General features: G+C 38.2%; 2 protein-coding genes across 2 annotated transcripts in view; one reads left to right on the top strand and one right to left on the bottom strand.

Moving 5' to 3' along the window:
• Positions 1-687: 687 nt before the first annotated feature.
• LOC146453015 (sulfotransferase 1B1-like) lies at positions 688-7,786 on the top strand. The gene is made up of 4 exons (XM_085097122.1): positions 688-999; positions 4,000-4,344; positions 5,980-6,074; positions 6,743-7,786. The coding sequence occupies exons 1-4, from the start codon at positions 819-821 to the stop codon at positions 7,022-7,024; spliced, it is 903 nt and encodes a 300-aa protein (XP_084953248.1). The 5' UTR covers positions 688-818; the 3' UTR covers positions 7,025-7,786.
• A 922-nt stretch (positions 7,787-8,708) lies between these two features.
• Positions 8,709-16,088, bottom strand: part of LOC146453014 (aspartate aminotransferase, mitochondrial-like) — a 14,281-nt gene continuing 6,901 nt past the window's right edge. Inside the window, exons 9-12 of the mRNA XM_085097109.1 lie at positions 15,830-15,980; positions 15,110-15,352; positions 13,801-13,874; positions 8,709-10,109 (exon numbers count right to left, since the gene is read on the bottom strand). Of these exons, the coding sequence (XP_084953235.1) occupies positions 9,987-10,109; positions 13,801-13,874; positions 15,110-15,352; positions 15,830-15,980 (591 nt within the window). The 3' untranslated portion in view covers positions 8,709-9,986. The remainder of the gene's footprint in view (positions 10,110-13,800; positions 13,875-15,109; positions 15,353-15,829; positions 15,981-16,088) is intronic.

Here is a 16,088-nt window from a genome sequence, read left to right as displayed (position 1 = left end):
CTTTGCAGTTAATTTTCTGTTTGTGTATTTTATTTTCCCGCTAGTCCGCATACTCGCTACTTAAAGTGCCCATTACCTAATTTTTCTCACTTTGTCATCTGAATCTACACATATCTCAAAAACGTTTCGCGAAAAAAATTTACTATTTTCCCAAAACGCGATTTAAAAATGAAATTAGAAAACGTTGAAATTGGCTCACCATTCGCCTTAGTCTCCTATCGATTTTTCCCGGTCACAATATATATTTAACTTGATCATCAGATCTAAGGCCTAGTTCATACGTCGCGCTATCGTCGAATTTAATTGCCTGTGGGACCTTGAATTAAATTCGTCTGAATTAAATTCGACTGTAGCGCAACGTATAAACTAGGCCTAACAAACATATTGGAGATTCTAAGATTCAACCTATGATCTATTCTTCTTTGCGGAGAATGGAATCTGAAAAAATAAATTCCATACATTGTCTAGCCTCCCTCGCAGACTGCTCTTTTGGTCTTTCCTCCCGACGAGCCAAAAGAGCATCTGCAAGGGAGGCTACATATTGTTATCTATTTTAGTGCTTTTTGTTTTAAGACCTGTCCCAGAACTCTTTCTCCCTCCGCTCTGTATGGCCCCATGCAGGAGGGAGTGGGTATTTACTCGAGTACGTAACCGACGATCGCGTGACCAGAAGTTTTGTTTTATGCATAAAACACATACACGCGAAACCCAGCGGTATATAAGTCGATCATTGCGGGGTCAATTCACGAAACGTTCAGATCAAACATCCTTTAACAACGTTGGCTCGTCGATTTAGAAACCTCACAAAGGCGGAAATCATGTCGAGTTTTCCTGTTTTTCAGTTTACAGAGGGCGAATGGACATCATGGAGATGTATTGACATTCTCGGAACAAAAGTCCCGGCATATTTCACCAGCGATCCTGCGTTGTTGACTGATTATATCTCCAGTTTGCAGACGAAATCGGATGACGTTTTCGTGGTTGGATATCCGAAGTCAGGTGGGTTAGGGGTAATACCATGTAATACCATGTGATAAATTTGCCTAGGTTTTGTGCTGGGAAATCATGGAATTCACAAATGGTTTAATATGACAAATTTAAGTGTCACGGCCGGACGGTGAATACATTAAAGATTCAGTGGTTGCGAATCCTTTCGTAATGTATTATTGGTCTATTATTGCCATCTTGCTTCTCTATAAAAGTAAAAGCGTGACCTCGCTAACTTAAGTGACGTGGGGCTACAATTCACAACGCTGGAAGTATGGGAGGAGAACGACAAGCCAGTAGCTTTGTTCACGAAAGAAATGAACTTGCATAAACTCAGACTTAGAAAACTTAGACGTCCGCCCAATTCTGGAAAACTCAGACCTAGAAAACTCAGACCCCCTTCAAACTAGAAATCTCAGAAAAAGAAATAAACATGGTTGGAAATTAGAATACATTTTCATTGCGGTGAAATATTGTACGCAGTATATTAGTACAGTGTCTGCCTTTTATTTTTTGCAAGAAAACAGGAAAGATAACAATTGACACTGTTTCCTGTTTCGTCTCAGAATAAATCGACTGATTGGCATTTGTAAATTTCTAGTGCTGCCTATTCTTTTTTTTTCCTTTTGAATCAAATCCTAGAAAGCGTTGCTGGTGGCTTGTATGATTGCATGACTGCAGTTAGAAAAGTTAATAGGCTTGTCTCAAGTTATAAATATATTACCCAAGAGCCTATTTTTTCCTTGTTAGCAGCCGTGTTTATACAGTTGGTGGACATGGATTTTGACATTCTCAACCGGCTGGAAGTCATTTGAGGACGGTTTAACCTTTTAACCGACTGAGAGACCCCATGATCAGGCAACATTTTTTTGTCTTTTAATAAATGTAAGCAGACAAAAATAATTCTGCTGTTTTAATTTGGTGGCAATTACCAATGAGTCATTAACAGTTTTGCAGCCGCCCGAGAGTTCGGGAATGGTTTTCAGAGATGAAATTGTTACCTCAGTGATAAAAGTTGTTTCACTAGTTAAAACAAATTTCTCTACTTGCTTTGTCTTCCTGTAGCTTTAAACTATTAAAAGATCACGGTTTCCAGTTCAGTCTCATGCACGGTCTCACGACGAGACACAAAAATCTCACGATTATTATACTGACAGAGTTTTAAGCTGGAAGGATACAATTTCCTTCTATAATTTCATTTTTGGCTTCCTGAGTTGATTTTCTTGCGCCACTGAGGACATTTTCACTATGGCGTCATTTTACTACTACTACCAGAATCCTTCTCTTTTGTTTTTTTTTTTTTTTTCTCATACTAATTAAAGCTATTGTTCTTTGCTGTCCACTGGGATTACAAAATTTGAATATGAAAGGTAAACGAAACGAATTCTGGTAGTTGTAGTAAAATGATGCCATCATGAAAATGTCCTATTCTGTGCAAATCAATCCATTAAGTTAGTAGGCAACCCTAACTCATCCGTCGACGTCTCTTTGCTGGAAGCACAGTCTATGACCATATATAGATTACATATATAGAAGACATGTGCCAAATTAGGTTTTCATTACCAGTCTCTCGCATTTTGGTCACTCACATTTTAAAATGGCAGAAATTGCACTGTCTTTTGATTAGCACCTGTGTTTACTTGGTTTTGTCTGCTGGTCGGTCTAACTCCAGATTTTTTTTTACCTCATTCTCAAGATTTTCATTGTTTTGAGGTTAAGAGGTCTAAGATATCAATAACAATAAATTAACAATTCCATTGCTGCTGACTCTTGGCAGAATCATTTTTCATATTTATGATTGATTCAAAGTGTTATCCCTGAAACGATAAAAGAACAGACTACCAGGTTCCAAACATAAATATATTATCGCGGCCAGAGAGCGAAACTACAAACACCGTGGTGGCTGCTGCACATGAACAAGTCACCTGACTGAAAAGCCGCGGAAAAACATTCATGTAAGCGCACTTGTTACAATCCTCCGTTCAGAAGAAGGAAAACTATTGCCCTTAATTAGCCTTTTTCATTAGTGGACTATTAACTGTTTTTAAAATTTTTACTGACTAGACTTTACGCAGTCTTGGTACCTTGTATCGAGGAACTCAACGAGTTGTCGCGTAGGCATCATTTGTCGCGACATACATAACTTTGAATGCAAATATATGTTGCATATGAAACATATATTTTGAACTGCGGTTCTCAAACTCATCAATAATTCATCAAGAGAAAACAAAGAAAATCACTGCCGTGACCGTGGTTTGGATATGTGTTCCTAATTACCATAAAATTTTGCCAACTTTAGCCTTGAATTTCTCCAAGAATTATTGATCATTTGAGAAGCCATATCAAACACTCGAAAGTGTGTTTCATAAGATATCCAAACACCTCGAAGTCCTTTAAAAAAAACTCGGCTGCGCCTCGTTTTTTTCAACCTACTCCTCAGTGTTTGGATATCTGATGAAACACACCTTCTCGTGTTTGATATATTACATGAAAGATCAAATAGAAGTAAGATCCTTGCAGTTAGAACGCAACTAAAGCAGTTGCGAAAAGAGAGCCTGAAAAAAATTCAGGCTTGAACAGGATTCGCCGGAACCCATGACCCCTGCGTGACAGAAGTCATGGGTTCGAATCCCGTTCGAATGCCACGTGAAACAAAAAAAGTTTCACCTAAACATTGAATAAATCTGGTGCAGGTGAGAATAAACACATACGTGTAAACGTAAAAAAGTATATTTACGTACTGTGTCGAAAACTCACAACACCATACGTTTCCTACACGTTTTCTTTACTTCACCAGATGAACCGCTTTATTGTTCTGACAGTTTTCGCCTTCGGAAACGAAAAGAATTAGTTTTTCAGTGTCACGAACTTTAAGCTGACATTTTGCTGAAGAAATATGTAGATTTTCTATATGACTTACTCCGAGTTTCTGAGGTTTTAAGGTCATCCGAACAGACATCCACCAAAATAAACCCTGTGTTAACACTCGACTTAATTTATCATTTCATCCAGGAACGACATGGATACAAGAAATTGTCTGGCAGTTGCATAACCAAGGAGAAATTAGCAGTGAAAACAGCTGCCTTCGAACCCCGCTCCTCGAGATGGTTACACGTCAACCCTGGCCAATTGCCGACATCAAAACTATGCCAAGCCCTCGCGTGATAAAGAGCCATCTTTACTACAGCGCTATTCCTAAAGGCTTGAACGAGGACACGCAATGCAAATACATTTACATCGCCCGTAATGCCAAGGATGTTGCAGTATCATATTTTCATTTCTCAGGAACCACGAGATCTCACAGTGGATATAATGGGCCTTGGGAGTTCTTTTTCAAGTTGTTTGTAGAAGGAAAGGGTAAGTTCATTGTTGCTGCTTTTCGTCACTCAAAAAAAATTTTTGTAACTTAAAAAAAAAAAAAAAAAGACAAAACTGCTTATAAGAACCTGCACTAACTCTAATAACTTTAGAATGGCGTTTAGGATTACACCTAAACGCCATTTTTCCGCCACTTGACATGGCGTTATTTGTTAATGGAAATATCTAGTTTACGTTTCAAGCATTCAAAAAACTCTATCATCATCCCGTGAATCTGTGTTGTGGAGTATTTTGTGAATTTTTGGGTATGTTTGGAAGTAGTTTTTCTAGAAGGATTGGTAAAATTAAGAGAAATAAGAAATATTTGAGATTTAGTGAAGTTCTAATTTGTAGTTAATAATTATGACGGACACCAAGTTAGTCCACTAGCAACCTGGGGTGCTCTTGCGTGGGTATTTTTAAACCGTCTGTTGGTGTTCCAAAAATCATTTTCTTTCTTCTACCTCTTCTTAAAACCTCTTCAAATTTCATTCAAATTTAGGTGTAATCTTCTTTTAATAGAATAAAGAGTACAAGATAGCTAACTAGCGAGATAATTCTTTTCCTGAGGAGGGAACTCATAGTATTTGTATTTCAGTACTTCGTGTGTACTTTTTATTTTGGCATGTTCATGACAATATTAATTCGTATTGAAGGACTTCTTAAATGGATAAAAAAAAATACAAGATCTTTTAAGGAGGTTCGCAGCAGTTTTTCTGGACTTAAGGTGGAAGTTTTGAAATTACAATCTCGCAAAGAAGATAAACTTTGATCTCCTACATCATCATTTCAACCTATGATCAAAGTAAATTTTATCATCGGTTTCCAAGCAACAACTATTACCGTAGCAACGGTAGCGAATAGCCTCTCATTTTTAAAAACGTTGTTTATCTCGAAATCTAGTCAGACACTTTATGACGAAACTTTAAACTACTCGATTTAGACAATTTGTAGGCGAAATTAGAAACAAATCTGTAAGGGCATTAAATAATGAATCAATTTTTACGGGGTGATTTGAAAGCGCAAAATTTACTGCCAAGGCCGAACTCACGATCTTCTCTTGAGGAATATTTTCGGAAGATAATTTAAACAAACCAAACGAACCCGACAATATCAAGGCGTACATACCAGCGAGCTAAAAAAGATTGTGTATGTCTTTTCGCTGGTGATTTGAGGGAACGTGAACTCGCTTGAAGTTTGGACGCGACTTCATTGAGTTAATTTACATTTCAAGCTGATGGGACTCTCGGCAGTACAGGGCTTACCAAACAATACAAACCGAATGTAAACTCCGAGCGCGAAAACAAAAAAGTAATTATAAAAAAAATATTTCTTTCACGCGCACTATTGCTATCAACAAATCCTCGTGAGAAGGTTCAGGGGGAAGCGAAAAGTGAAATCATCAAATAACGGAATTTTAGGTAAGGGCAAAAAAAAAAAAAAAAAAAAAAGAAAGAAAGAAAAGAAAAGGAAAAGAAAAGTGTAAAATCCCCGTCACACCGACGTTACGCCGTTACTTGTTACGCCAATGTTTGGGCATCTGTTTGATATAAGTCCTGGAAAATGATGGAAACCGGTGCCAGCCACCTTAATGCATAAAATCTTAGAGGGCAATCATTCTTTTATTATGTACAGTTTGTTACGACTTCTGGAATGAACACGTACTTGACTGGTGGAAACACAGAGATGATGCTAATGTCTTGTTCCTTAAATATGAAGACTTGCAAAAGGTGCGTTTACAGAATTTAACTACTTTATTTTGTTTACTTCTCTAGATAATATTAATTATTAAAAACTGAATCATTGTATAATGCAATTCCTGGGATTTGATTGGCTAAACGGCCATGGTATATGTATGAGCCATTATACCATGCTGGAGAAATAGTGACCATTAAGTCTTTTGGTTGTTCTTGCAAAGCGAAATAAGGAACATCTACATAGCAATATTTCTTGATTGCTTTTAATAAAACAATTATTCCACTGCAAAGCTTCCTTTCCCTCAGCGTGCTTAACGAGGGACGCGAGCCCTGCTGTAGTATTGGAGCGAGGGTGATGTCTTCCCGATACCGTAAACTGCCGTTTATAAGCCCTGGGCTTATACAACTTCGTAAGGGGTTTAAGATGGGCTTATAAACGGACGGGCTTATATCCGAGGGGGCTTATAGCCGGAATAAAAAAAAAACCGTTTCGAAAAGGGCTATAGCATTGTTAAACGAAATACATTTCATTTACTGGTTTTCTATTAAGCTTTAATTTTAAGTTAAGTTGAAGCCTGTTAACGAAGTGTTGTACAGTAATACTACAGTAAAGCATCGTTGCTACAGCTCCCTACCGTACAGATGCATGGCAACATGGAATCTAGAACTATTTGTTAATTACACGACTTGTATCCTTCTAGGATCTTTCCTCCCATGTTCGGATGATCGCCCAGTTCCTAAACAAACCCCTGTCAGATGAGCTCATCAATCGCATTGCCGAGCAGTGTACTTTCAACCGGATGGCAACAAATACAAGTTTCAGGTACAGCGATAAAAAGGATGGTGGGAATCGGCTTCGGAAGGGTGTGGTTGGAGACTGGAAGAACTACTTCACTACAGAGCAGAACGAGAGATTTGAGAAGGAAGTGCTGGAAAAATTGAGAGGAAGTGGATTAGAGTTTGATTACGAGTTACAAAACTAAGTTATTTGACCGTAGCATCATCGACATCATAAAGAACTGCCAAAAAAGTGATTAATGTTTTCAAAATAATGTTTAAGCGTCTTTTTTTCCACAAGCCGTGTGCCTAGCTGTGTGCTGAGTAGAGGGACATCTTCAAGAGTAGAGTCGGTGATTACTCGCCTCCCACAAAACAGAAACAGGAAACTTCGGAGCTGCTAGCCCGCGAGCAAGCTCTCTATTAGGTCAACCGTTGACCTAATAAAGAGCTTGCTCGCAGGCTAGTGGCGCCGAGGCGCCTTGATATTGTGTTTTATGAAGAGAAGTTATCCGAAGGTCTGGATCCGCCATATTAAAACGCAATAATTAATATGTGTCCCGAGGGGAACATTATAGGCTCGACTGTGAGCGTGGGCTCTTTCCAGAACAGCGGCTGGTAATCGAGCCTAGGAACATTACCTCTCCGAAAAAAACCCGTAAAATCTCTTTGAACGAATACTGGCCCAGGGATTATAAAGTGTTCTTCGATTGGCTGATCGGGAGCGTGTCACGTGCAGGAGCCAATGACCCATGGGCTCCTGTCACGTGTCATTCTGGGCCCCAAACACTCTCATACTCTCGTGGAAAACAAAAGCATGTTAATTTAGACTCGCTGGTAGATTTTGTACACCTTGAAAGCAGAAAGGAAAATAGGTTTTATACATGAACGCGACGAAACGTATGTAACTTGTACAATAAATATTTGAGCTTGGAGAGGTTTAACAATAAAACGCGGAAAACAGCGAACGAGTTTGTCTCCCCTCTACACCTGTTGAGGATCTTGGGTAAATAAACTCAACGCTTGCCTTATAGCCAGGCTTTGAGCGCTTGTTATCGCATGTTGTTTTTCTAGGATCTACCTTGCCATATTCGAATGATCGCGGAGTTTCTTCACAAACCCCTGTCAGACGAGCTCAATGGCAAAAAATGCTGCAAGTTGCAGGTTCGCGAAGAAAGATTTCAGTAAGGTTCTGTTTCGGAACATCCTCGGAGACCCTGTCCCTGAGTCTCCGAGGACGGTTTCCGAAGGGTATGGTTGGAGAGTGGAAGAACTATTTCACTCCAGAGCAGAATGAGAGATTTGAGAAGGAAGTGCTGGAAAACTTGAAACTTCAGTATCAATGATATTGAATATTGGTATTGTTATCAACCCACCCTTCTTGTGTAGATGGTTTGCATTGCCGCCATGCTGGTGGACAAAACAAAAGAAAATTTGCTCACATAGTTTGCATTAAAATGACAGTTAACTCCCCGAGGAGAAAAATCTTATTGTTCCTGTCCACTAACATGGCCGCCATGACGTCACATGCAAAAAATCAAAATGTTAGAAGATTGCATTCCTTACATAGAAAAGCCTGCGTGGCTGGTAGTGTTATCCGCATGAAGGGAAAGTTCCTGGCAGTGGAGCAGGCAAACGCAGAAAGCAAAAGGACAATCTTCCGCCGCGAAAAAAGCGCCTGATATACCAGGCTGATTTCCAGCGACAGTGAGGCGACCTGTACCGTTTGCAACGTCTTACATGGTTGGTTGAAAGGACAAAAGAACGAACAACAGTCCTAAAAAACAATGCAGCTACAGGTTATCAGAGTTCAGTGAAAATAGAGCTTTTGAAAGGTGAAGGTCTACTGGCCACCGCTAGCCAAGGAGTATAAACAAAACGAACTTCTGGTTACTTGGTAAATATACTTTAATATATCTGTTTGTAAAATAATCGATGTTATTCATTCCAGTCTTCCGCTACATGATGTCTAGTCTATGTCTGAAAACTTCTGAGAGACAAACAACAGTCATTCAATAGGTACGCTTATAGTTGACATATCAAAGATAACAACAAGAAAAAGGAGTAACTGCTTCCAAATTTTAAAGGGAGACTGATGCCATTGGATGTTTTTCTTAAACTCGGGGAAAACAAAACAAAGCAACCAACAAAAAACAGCGAAGAAAACCCCCATCGCTAGCTTTAACACTGGCCGGGGTTATAGTTTGTAACTTCTTCTACTAACCGTTCATAAGTAATTGTTGGAAAGTGGTTAATAACACTAAGAAATGAGCCCCATCATGCAGAGCGCGGAAAAATCATTTATCAAGTCTCGCTTCAGTTAACTTTGGAGAAGCTAACGAACATGGTTTGATCAACTAAAAGAGGTCAAAATTTTACGGTGCCTACTTTTGTTACTGCGTGTACGTTCTGCGCATCTCGAGATACTTGGGTTTCCTATGGGTGGTGCCTACTAATACAGGGATATTTTTGCGCGGTTTAAAACTATGCGGAGAAAGCAGAACTTGGCAAGTGCTTTTGGTATCCAAAAAGAAAATTGGGGGTAACCATGCATTTTTCAGAGATAATAAAGCTTCAATTTGGAAAAAAAAAACACCATACATTGCTTTGTACTTTTATTACTGGTTTTTAGAACAATGTTGTTGCCTAATTATCTCTAAAAAAAAAAAATGCGTACTTACCCCCAGTTTTCTTTTTTTGATTTCAATAGCCCTTGCTAAGATCTGCTTTTTCCGCATAGTCATAAGCCGCGCAAAAATACTTCGGTATTAGTAGGCACCGTCCTTAAGTAAGCCATAAAATTGATTTTCTGAGAGTTCAATCGCTTAGATTGATTTTACACCAGATTGTGAACAAAACCAGAGAACGCGGGAGTAATATCAACCATAAACAAGGATCCTTGGAAAAAAATGATTGAATGAAAGAAACCAAAACAGCTCTACAAACTCAGTAACCGTGAAATTGCCACGCAGTAAAGAACACTATGGGCTAGAATTGGACCTCTTTTAATGAGCATCCACTTTATACCTAAATCTTGTTATTATGGACAGTTTTATCACTTTTGTCAGTTTTTCGAAACCAGTTTTTTTGCCCGGCATCCCCGCAGGTCACTAGCACAGCCACTTGAAAAGTTCTTACAAAAGTCTGAGTTCTTATTAAAGTCTATGATTACTTGGACACTTGATGAATTGCATGCGCTAAGTAGCCCACATTTCCTGACGTCACACCAGCGATAGAAATACGTCCATCCTTGGTCAAATAAATCGAGAACTCCTTTGTGAGACGTTCAACCTGACAAAGAAATAAAATCAATGCAGAACTTTTTAATGGTTTTAATGATCGCTCGCAGCCTGTTTCTCTTGAAGAATCAGGCCAGCGGGATGACAATAATGTACACTAAATTATGCTACATCACCCTCACTATTTACCCTGGAATAAGAATGGAACACTTTGAACAGCTCTGCTGTGCTTACAGGGTACCAGGGCGCGAGACTAACGTTACACTACTCAACCCAGTGGGTAGCAACAGGTCTGATTCTACTAAACAAAAGGAACTTTTGGCGGGAAGCAGATTCTGCTATTTGCCCACTTTCGTATCCATTGCTCCCTTTTTAGCTGTTTCAACTAATTGTCTATGAAATCCTCTAGCATTCTTTGTTTCAATAAATTCGTTTCTCGTCTCTCAATTTTTGTTGGACCTTGCAGTGCTTTACCATTTTTTCTAACCAAAATGGCTAGTGAAAGAGCAAAACTTACGAGCCAAAACTGAATTATTACTAGCCCAGGCCCGTAGCAAGGCTAAAACAACTGAGGGGGCTTAGCAAAATGGTTAAACAAAACTTCCCCCCACCCCCTGCGTCACCCAAAAAAACAGATTGATTAGGGATTAAGATGCAACGAGAATATAAAAAGAAGGAAAATCAAAGGCTCCTGTGAGCCAACTCGTGAATGCAGATGACACATAGTAATTGCAATTTAGACGGCTACGGAAACTTCCTCAAAAGCTAAAAGAAATTATATCTTTGCCCGATTATGTAACGAAAAATGACCATTCTTGTACTATTAAAATGATTGTCAAATTATTCTGGACAGATTGAATAAGCCGATTATTCTGATGCGCCGATTAAAAAATATCACGTGTTTTTTTTATTCAAAGTTTATAGGAGCACGCCATGTGCAGCTACGTCATGCAAATTCGTGTGATAGTCCGCGGCTACTGGATTTCGCGATCTAGCTAGTGGATTCTAACCATCACTTGCCCGATGGGCAAGTGAAGTTTTTTTGGGAATTAAAATTACAAAATTACTGTAGGGCAAGCCGATCTCACAAAGGGAAATGTTCAACAAAGTATCGCATTACGATTCATGCCCGCCCGACATAAATGCGTGAAATTTTTCCTTTGGAGTTCAGTCCACGCAATCCTCAAGTAAAAATAATGAACTATGACAAGCTCTTGCTAAATAAGAATTATTTATCGACCGCGTCCTTTTGCTTTCCCATAAATTACCAGTTGTAAATTTCGAAAATGAAACATTTTTTCCCTTTGAAACCTCTATGAAAGCTGACAAGATCTTAAAAGTGTTCATTTCACTAGAAATTTGCATAATTTTGTTTACGACGTCAATGGTGCGTGACATGGCACGTTCCGCTTTCGCGTGAAAACTGACAAATTAAATTATTTTTTAATTAAATTATTTTTAAATTAAATTATTTTTAATTCTTGAAAGAAACCGCACTTCGTAGAAAAAAACGAAAAAATCCTATAACTTTGCTCAGATTCAACGAAAAATCCCCATTCTTACACTAAAATGATTGTCAAATTATTCTCTACAGAATGAATGAGAGAATTCTGACGCGTCGTGAAACAAATTTTCACGTTTTTTTTTTTTCACTAATTGAGTTTACGACCCCGGACTTTCTGAAAAACTGAAAAAACTTGAAACTTTGCTCAGATTGAACGAAAAATCGCCATTCTTGCACTAGATGATCGTCAAATTATTCTCTACATATTGAATAAGAATTTCCTGATGCGCCATGAACAACAAATGTTCGCGTGTTTTTTCCACTAATTGAATTTAAAACTCATTCACTGCGCACGCCCGAAAGTTAACGACAAAACCGACTGATCGACTGATCGACCAAGTCGAGAGTCAGCTATCGCTATAACTCGTTCATTGCGCATGCGCGCATTCACGAGTTAAAAAATCAGTAGATTTAGTAAGTTAAACAATAACTTTGCACCTGCATCACACTTTTTGGTACATTATTTTGCCGTTTCTTTTACGTGTACTATTATGTGAAGTTTCCTAATTTCACGTTTGAAGGAGGACGTAAACAAACGACGACAAATTTTTCTTTCTCTTTTAAAACTTGGCTTGAACCGGGCAGTAAGAATCCGACTGTGGGAGAATTTTTTCTGTCTCTTGAGAGGACATATTTGTGTGTCTTTCGACAACGCGCCAACACTAAATTGTTATACACTAAGGAGGTCTAAGGACGTTTGTATGCTATAAATGAGCGGATGTCTTAGAAAACAAATAGTTTATTTCAACAGCTTTTAGAGCTTAAGATTTGTTGATTTCGATCCATTTTGGTTCTTATTTCCGATTCACAAGGTAGGAGTACCTTTGTTGTTGTTATATATATAAAAACAAACTGTTAGCGAAGGTAACTGACAGGCTAGTAAACACATTTTTGAAGGGTTGTGAAAAGGCATTTGCAGCGTCAGAGTTCAAGACTGATTGCTGCACATTAATTTGGCACATTGCTTCAATTGTAACTTCCAAAAATTCTGGGGGGGCTCAAGCCCCCTCTGCCCCTCCCCCTGCTACGGGCCTGTAGCCTGTGGCTAGTTGGCTATAACTAGCCTCCAGCCCTGGGGCACTTAATTATACTTGCACAGCCCTCAACGTCTGAATAAGGTTTGATCCACTATCAAACATACTGTATTCTACACACTACGTATAATGGGAGACTTTTTCTTATACAATGGACAACTTACATTTTAATTGGTCTAGAGGAGTTTGTGATTAGAGCACAGACTCACAAATGACATCATGAGCCACAAAATGTTCTCGTAATCCTCCCTCGTGATTTTTTTATAAATTAAGGTGACAGATTGCTAGGTAATCATAAGCCTTGTTAGGCTTGAATCGGACCAAAGACGTGCTCTCTTATTATAGATCGTAATTACGTAATAAAAACAAAATTTCCTGACTCTTAATCTCCCTGCAAATCATCCCTACGACGATTTTTTTAAGACATTTCTAATTTTGCACGGGATAACTGATATCAAAACATTGTATAACACAAGTAGATTTGATTTTCCCGGGGGTCTGTACTCTGAGAAGGCGCAGCGTACGTCAAAACGTGGTAAGAACTTAGCATCAGTCACGCTACTTGTTGTGCACTTCTTTGTTCTTACTGCATTTTGACATCACCTGCAGTGCGTTATACACGGCCAAATAAATCTACATGCTAAGTACTACTTTATGTAAATGAACACACAGCCACAAGAGGGAGTTGGTATAAGCAGTGCCTAATTGTACTTCCACTATAGAGTACTAATTAAAAGAGTGACATCACAAGTACATGTAGTTAAATTTTTGAAATCAAGGAATCTATTAAGATGTTCGGAAAGAGCATGATGAAAAATGTCTACTGCCAAAAATCAGCATCTTATTGCAATTGAGATATTGGGACTTTTATACTCCAATAACTCCATCCAAATCCTTTTAATTTTTACCTCAGTTGTTTACAGTGTGAATATCTCAAGCCAAATTGCAATTAAACACTCATTTTTGGCAAGTAGGCATTTTTCATCATGATCTTTAAGCAAATCTTATAATTTCATATATTTTAGTTTTTGCAACATCATGACTTTAGGAGTGATGTTCCAACCAGAAATTTTCAAACATTTTCACTTGAGATACAGAAACCAAATGACAAAACAACGAACCACACAAATGATGAGCCAACTCACCTGATCCGGTTTGAGTCCAGTGAAACAAAACATTCCAATCTGATCAGTGATGTGTGACCAGTTATGAGATGAACCTGGCAAATTAAACAAAGACATTTCTTGAGTGTTATATGCTTTGAAGCTTTTTTGGTTGGTAGCTTTTTCCTTTCTCTATATGTATTTATAACATGGATATATTGTAATATTGTTAGGGTTTCAATTCTTATATAGTTGTTATTTATTTATTATTATTATTATTATTATTATTATTATTATTATTATTATTATTATTATTATTATTAGATTATTATGTATGATTTTATTACTGAGATGCGCTTTTGATCGTATTTAGACGTAAAAAGTGCAAAATAGGCATTAAACATTATTATTATTATTATTATTATTATTATTATTATTATTATTATTATTATTATTATTATTATTATTACAAGCTTTCAGCTGACCTCAAGAGGTCTTCATCAGTAGCAGGTTAGCCACGGGTGCTCACTGTATCTTTAAGAAAAGTGAGGAATCAAAATAGACACCATGTACTTCAACAGTTTGATTTGAAAACATATCGTGCCCACAAAATTTTTGAGAGTTCCAATGGAAAACAGGCACAAGGGACTATTTCACTTAAAAATCCAAATTTCTCCATAAAAACACTCTACTTTGGTCTAGAGACTTGTTACAGAGTATCACATTAGAACTGTTGTGTAGCTTTAAAAAGATAGCAAGACACAAGACAGGAGACTGGGGATAGGAGGGCTGTGATGTCAATTTTTTTTTATTTGAATCATAAGAGAACAACATTAATATTTGAACAAGCCCAAAAAAATCCTGTCATTACACAGTTTAATGACCGCCCTGATGATGTTTACATTAATCTTTGAAGCGACCAGCATCAAAATGTATATTCTCCTCAATCCTCTGCACACGTGTCTTACGATACTGGTTAGGAGAATTAGTTTCAAAATCAAGACATTACAGTGTATTTTTATATTTTGTGATCTCATGACCCACAGTGATATTGCAAACTAAGGTACATTTGATGCTGGGGCCTGTTTCTCGAAAGTCCTGATAACTTACCAAGACCCAATAAGTATTTATAGATGTTTTTTTGCCGAATACATAGTGATTACAGACATGGTACTTGGCCAATGTTTTCATAGAATTAAAAGATTTTAAATTTGGGTATTCAAAACTAACAAAAATTGACTTCTGTTAAGAAATACTTATCACCAAAGACACTTATCAGGCCCGGTAAGTTAATGGGACTTTCAAGAAATGGGCCTCTGGTCATTATTGGGGCTTAAAGTATATTTATTACCTTCTTTCTTTAAGTTGTCCACAAGCTGTTGACGCATGGAGATTATTCTATCTGCCATTCCTTTAACTTCTTTCTCCCACTGTGGTCTCAACTCAGGATCACTCAGGACCGTGCCTGCTATACGAGCACCGTGAATTGGTGGGTTGGAGTACATTGGGCGGATCAGAATCTTAATTTGGGACAAGACACGCTCTGCTTCTTCCTTTGACACACAAGTGGCTGTTACCATTCCAGCTCTCTCACCTGACAAAATAACAACTAAAGTAACCATCTACTTCCCACGACTCTGGACATTTCAATTGAGCTTCACATTTTCCTTCAAACATTTTTGTTTTTGAGACTCCTTCCCCCTTTGGACTTCCAGTGACCCTGCTTAGGATGTTCCTGGAACCACAAAATGTCTGCGCAGGAATCAGAGTTGACCATAGCTTATTACCATGCCAAGCCTATTCATCAATGAAAGGTCAGACCATAACACTGGGAACTTAAGCATCTGTACATGGACATCCCCTACTCTGTTTCAACAGTGACGCCAGTTAATGTGAAAAGGCGTTGAAAGTGACTGCCAAATGGCACAATCACCAGAGCTGAGACAAGATGTTAAGCTCAGCCAGCATGTTCTGACCAGTAATTTCAAGACTGTGGATTGTACATGGTCCCAGGTCACCTTCATGATCAGCTTCAACATTTTCTGCTTGGTGATTATTATAAGACGCTTACCATAAAGACCCATGTTCTTGGCAAATGACTGAGCCACTAGTGGTGTATGCCCATCCTGAATAAAGTACCTAAGAGCCCAGGCATCTCTGTCTGTGTCACCACTGGCAAAACCTTGGTATGCCATGTCAAAAAATGGAAACAACTTGCGATCCTAGAAACATAATAAACTTGTACATTAGTTAACCTTCTAATAATAATAATAGAAAAAACATCTTTGCCACACAATGTCATATTATGGTACCGTATTTTCTCGATTAAA

This window comes from Pavona decussata, unplaced genomic scaffold, assembly GCF_977016875.1.
Source record: "Pavona decussata unplaced genomic scaffold, jaPavDecu1.1 SCAFFOLD_353, whole genome shotgun sequence".
Classification (NCBI taxonomy): domain Eukaryota; kingdom Metazoa; phylum Cnidaria; class Anthozoa; order Scleractinia; family Agariciidae; genus Pavona; species Pavona decussata.
The sequence above is the reverse complement of the archived record's forward strand: the minus strand, read 5'-3'. Positions and strand labels throughout refer to the sequence as shown.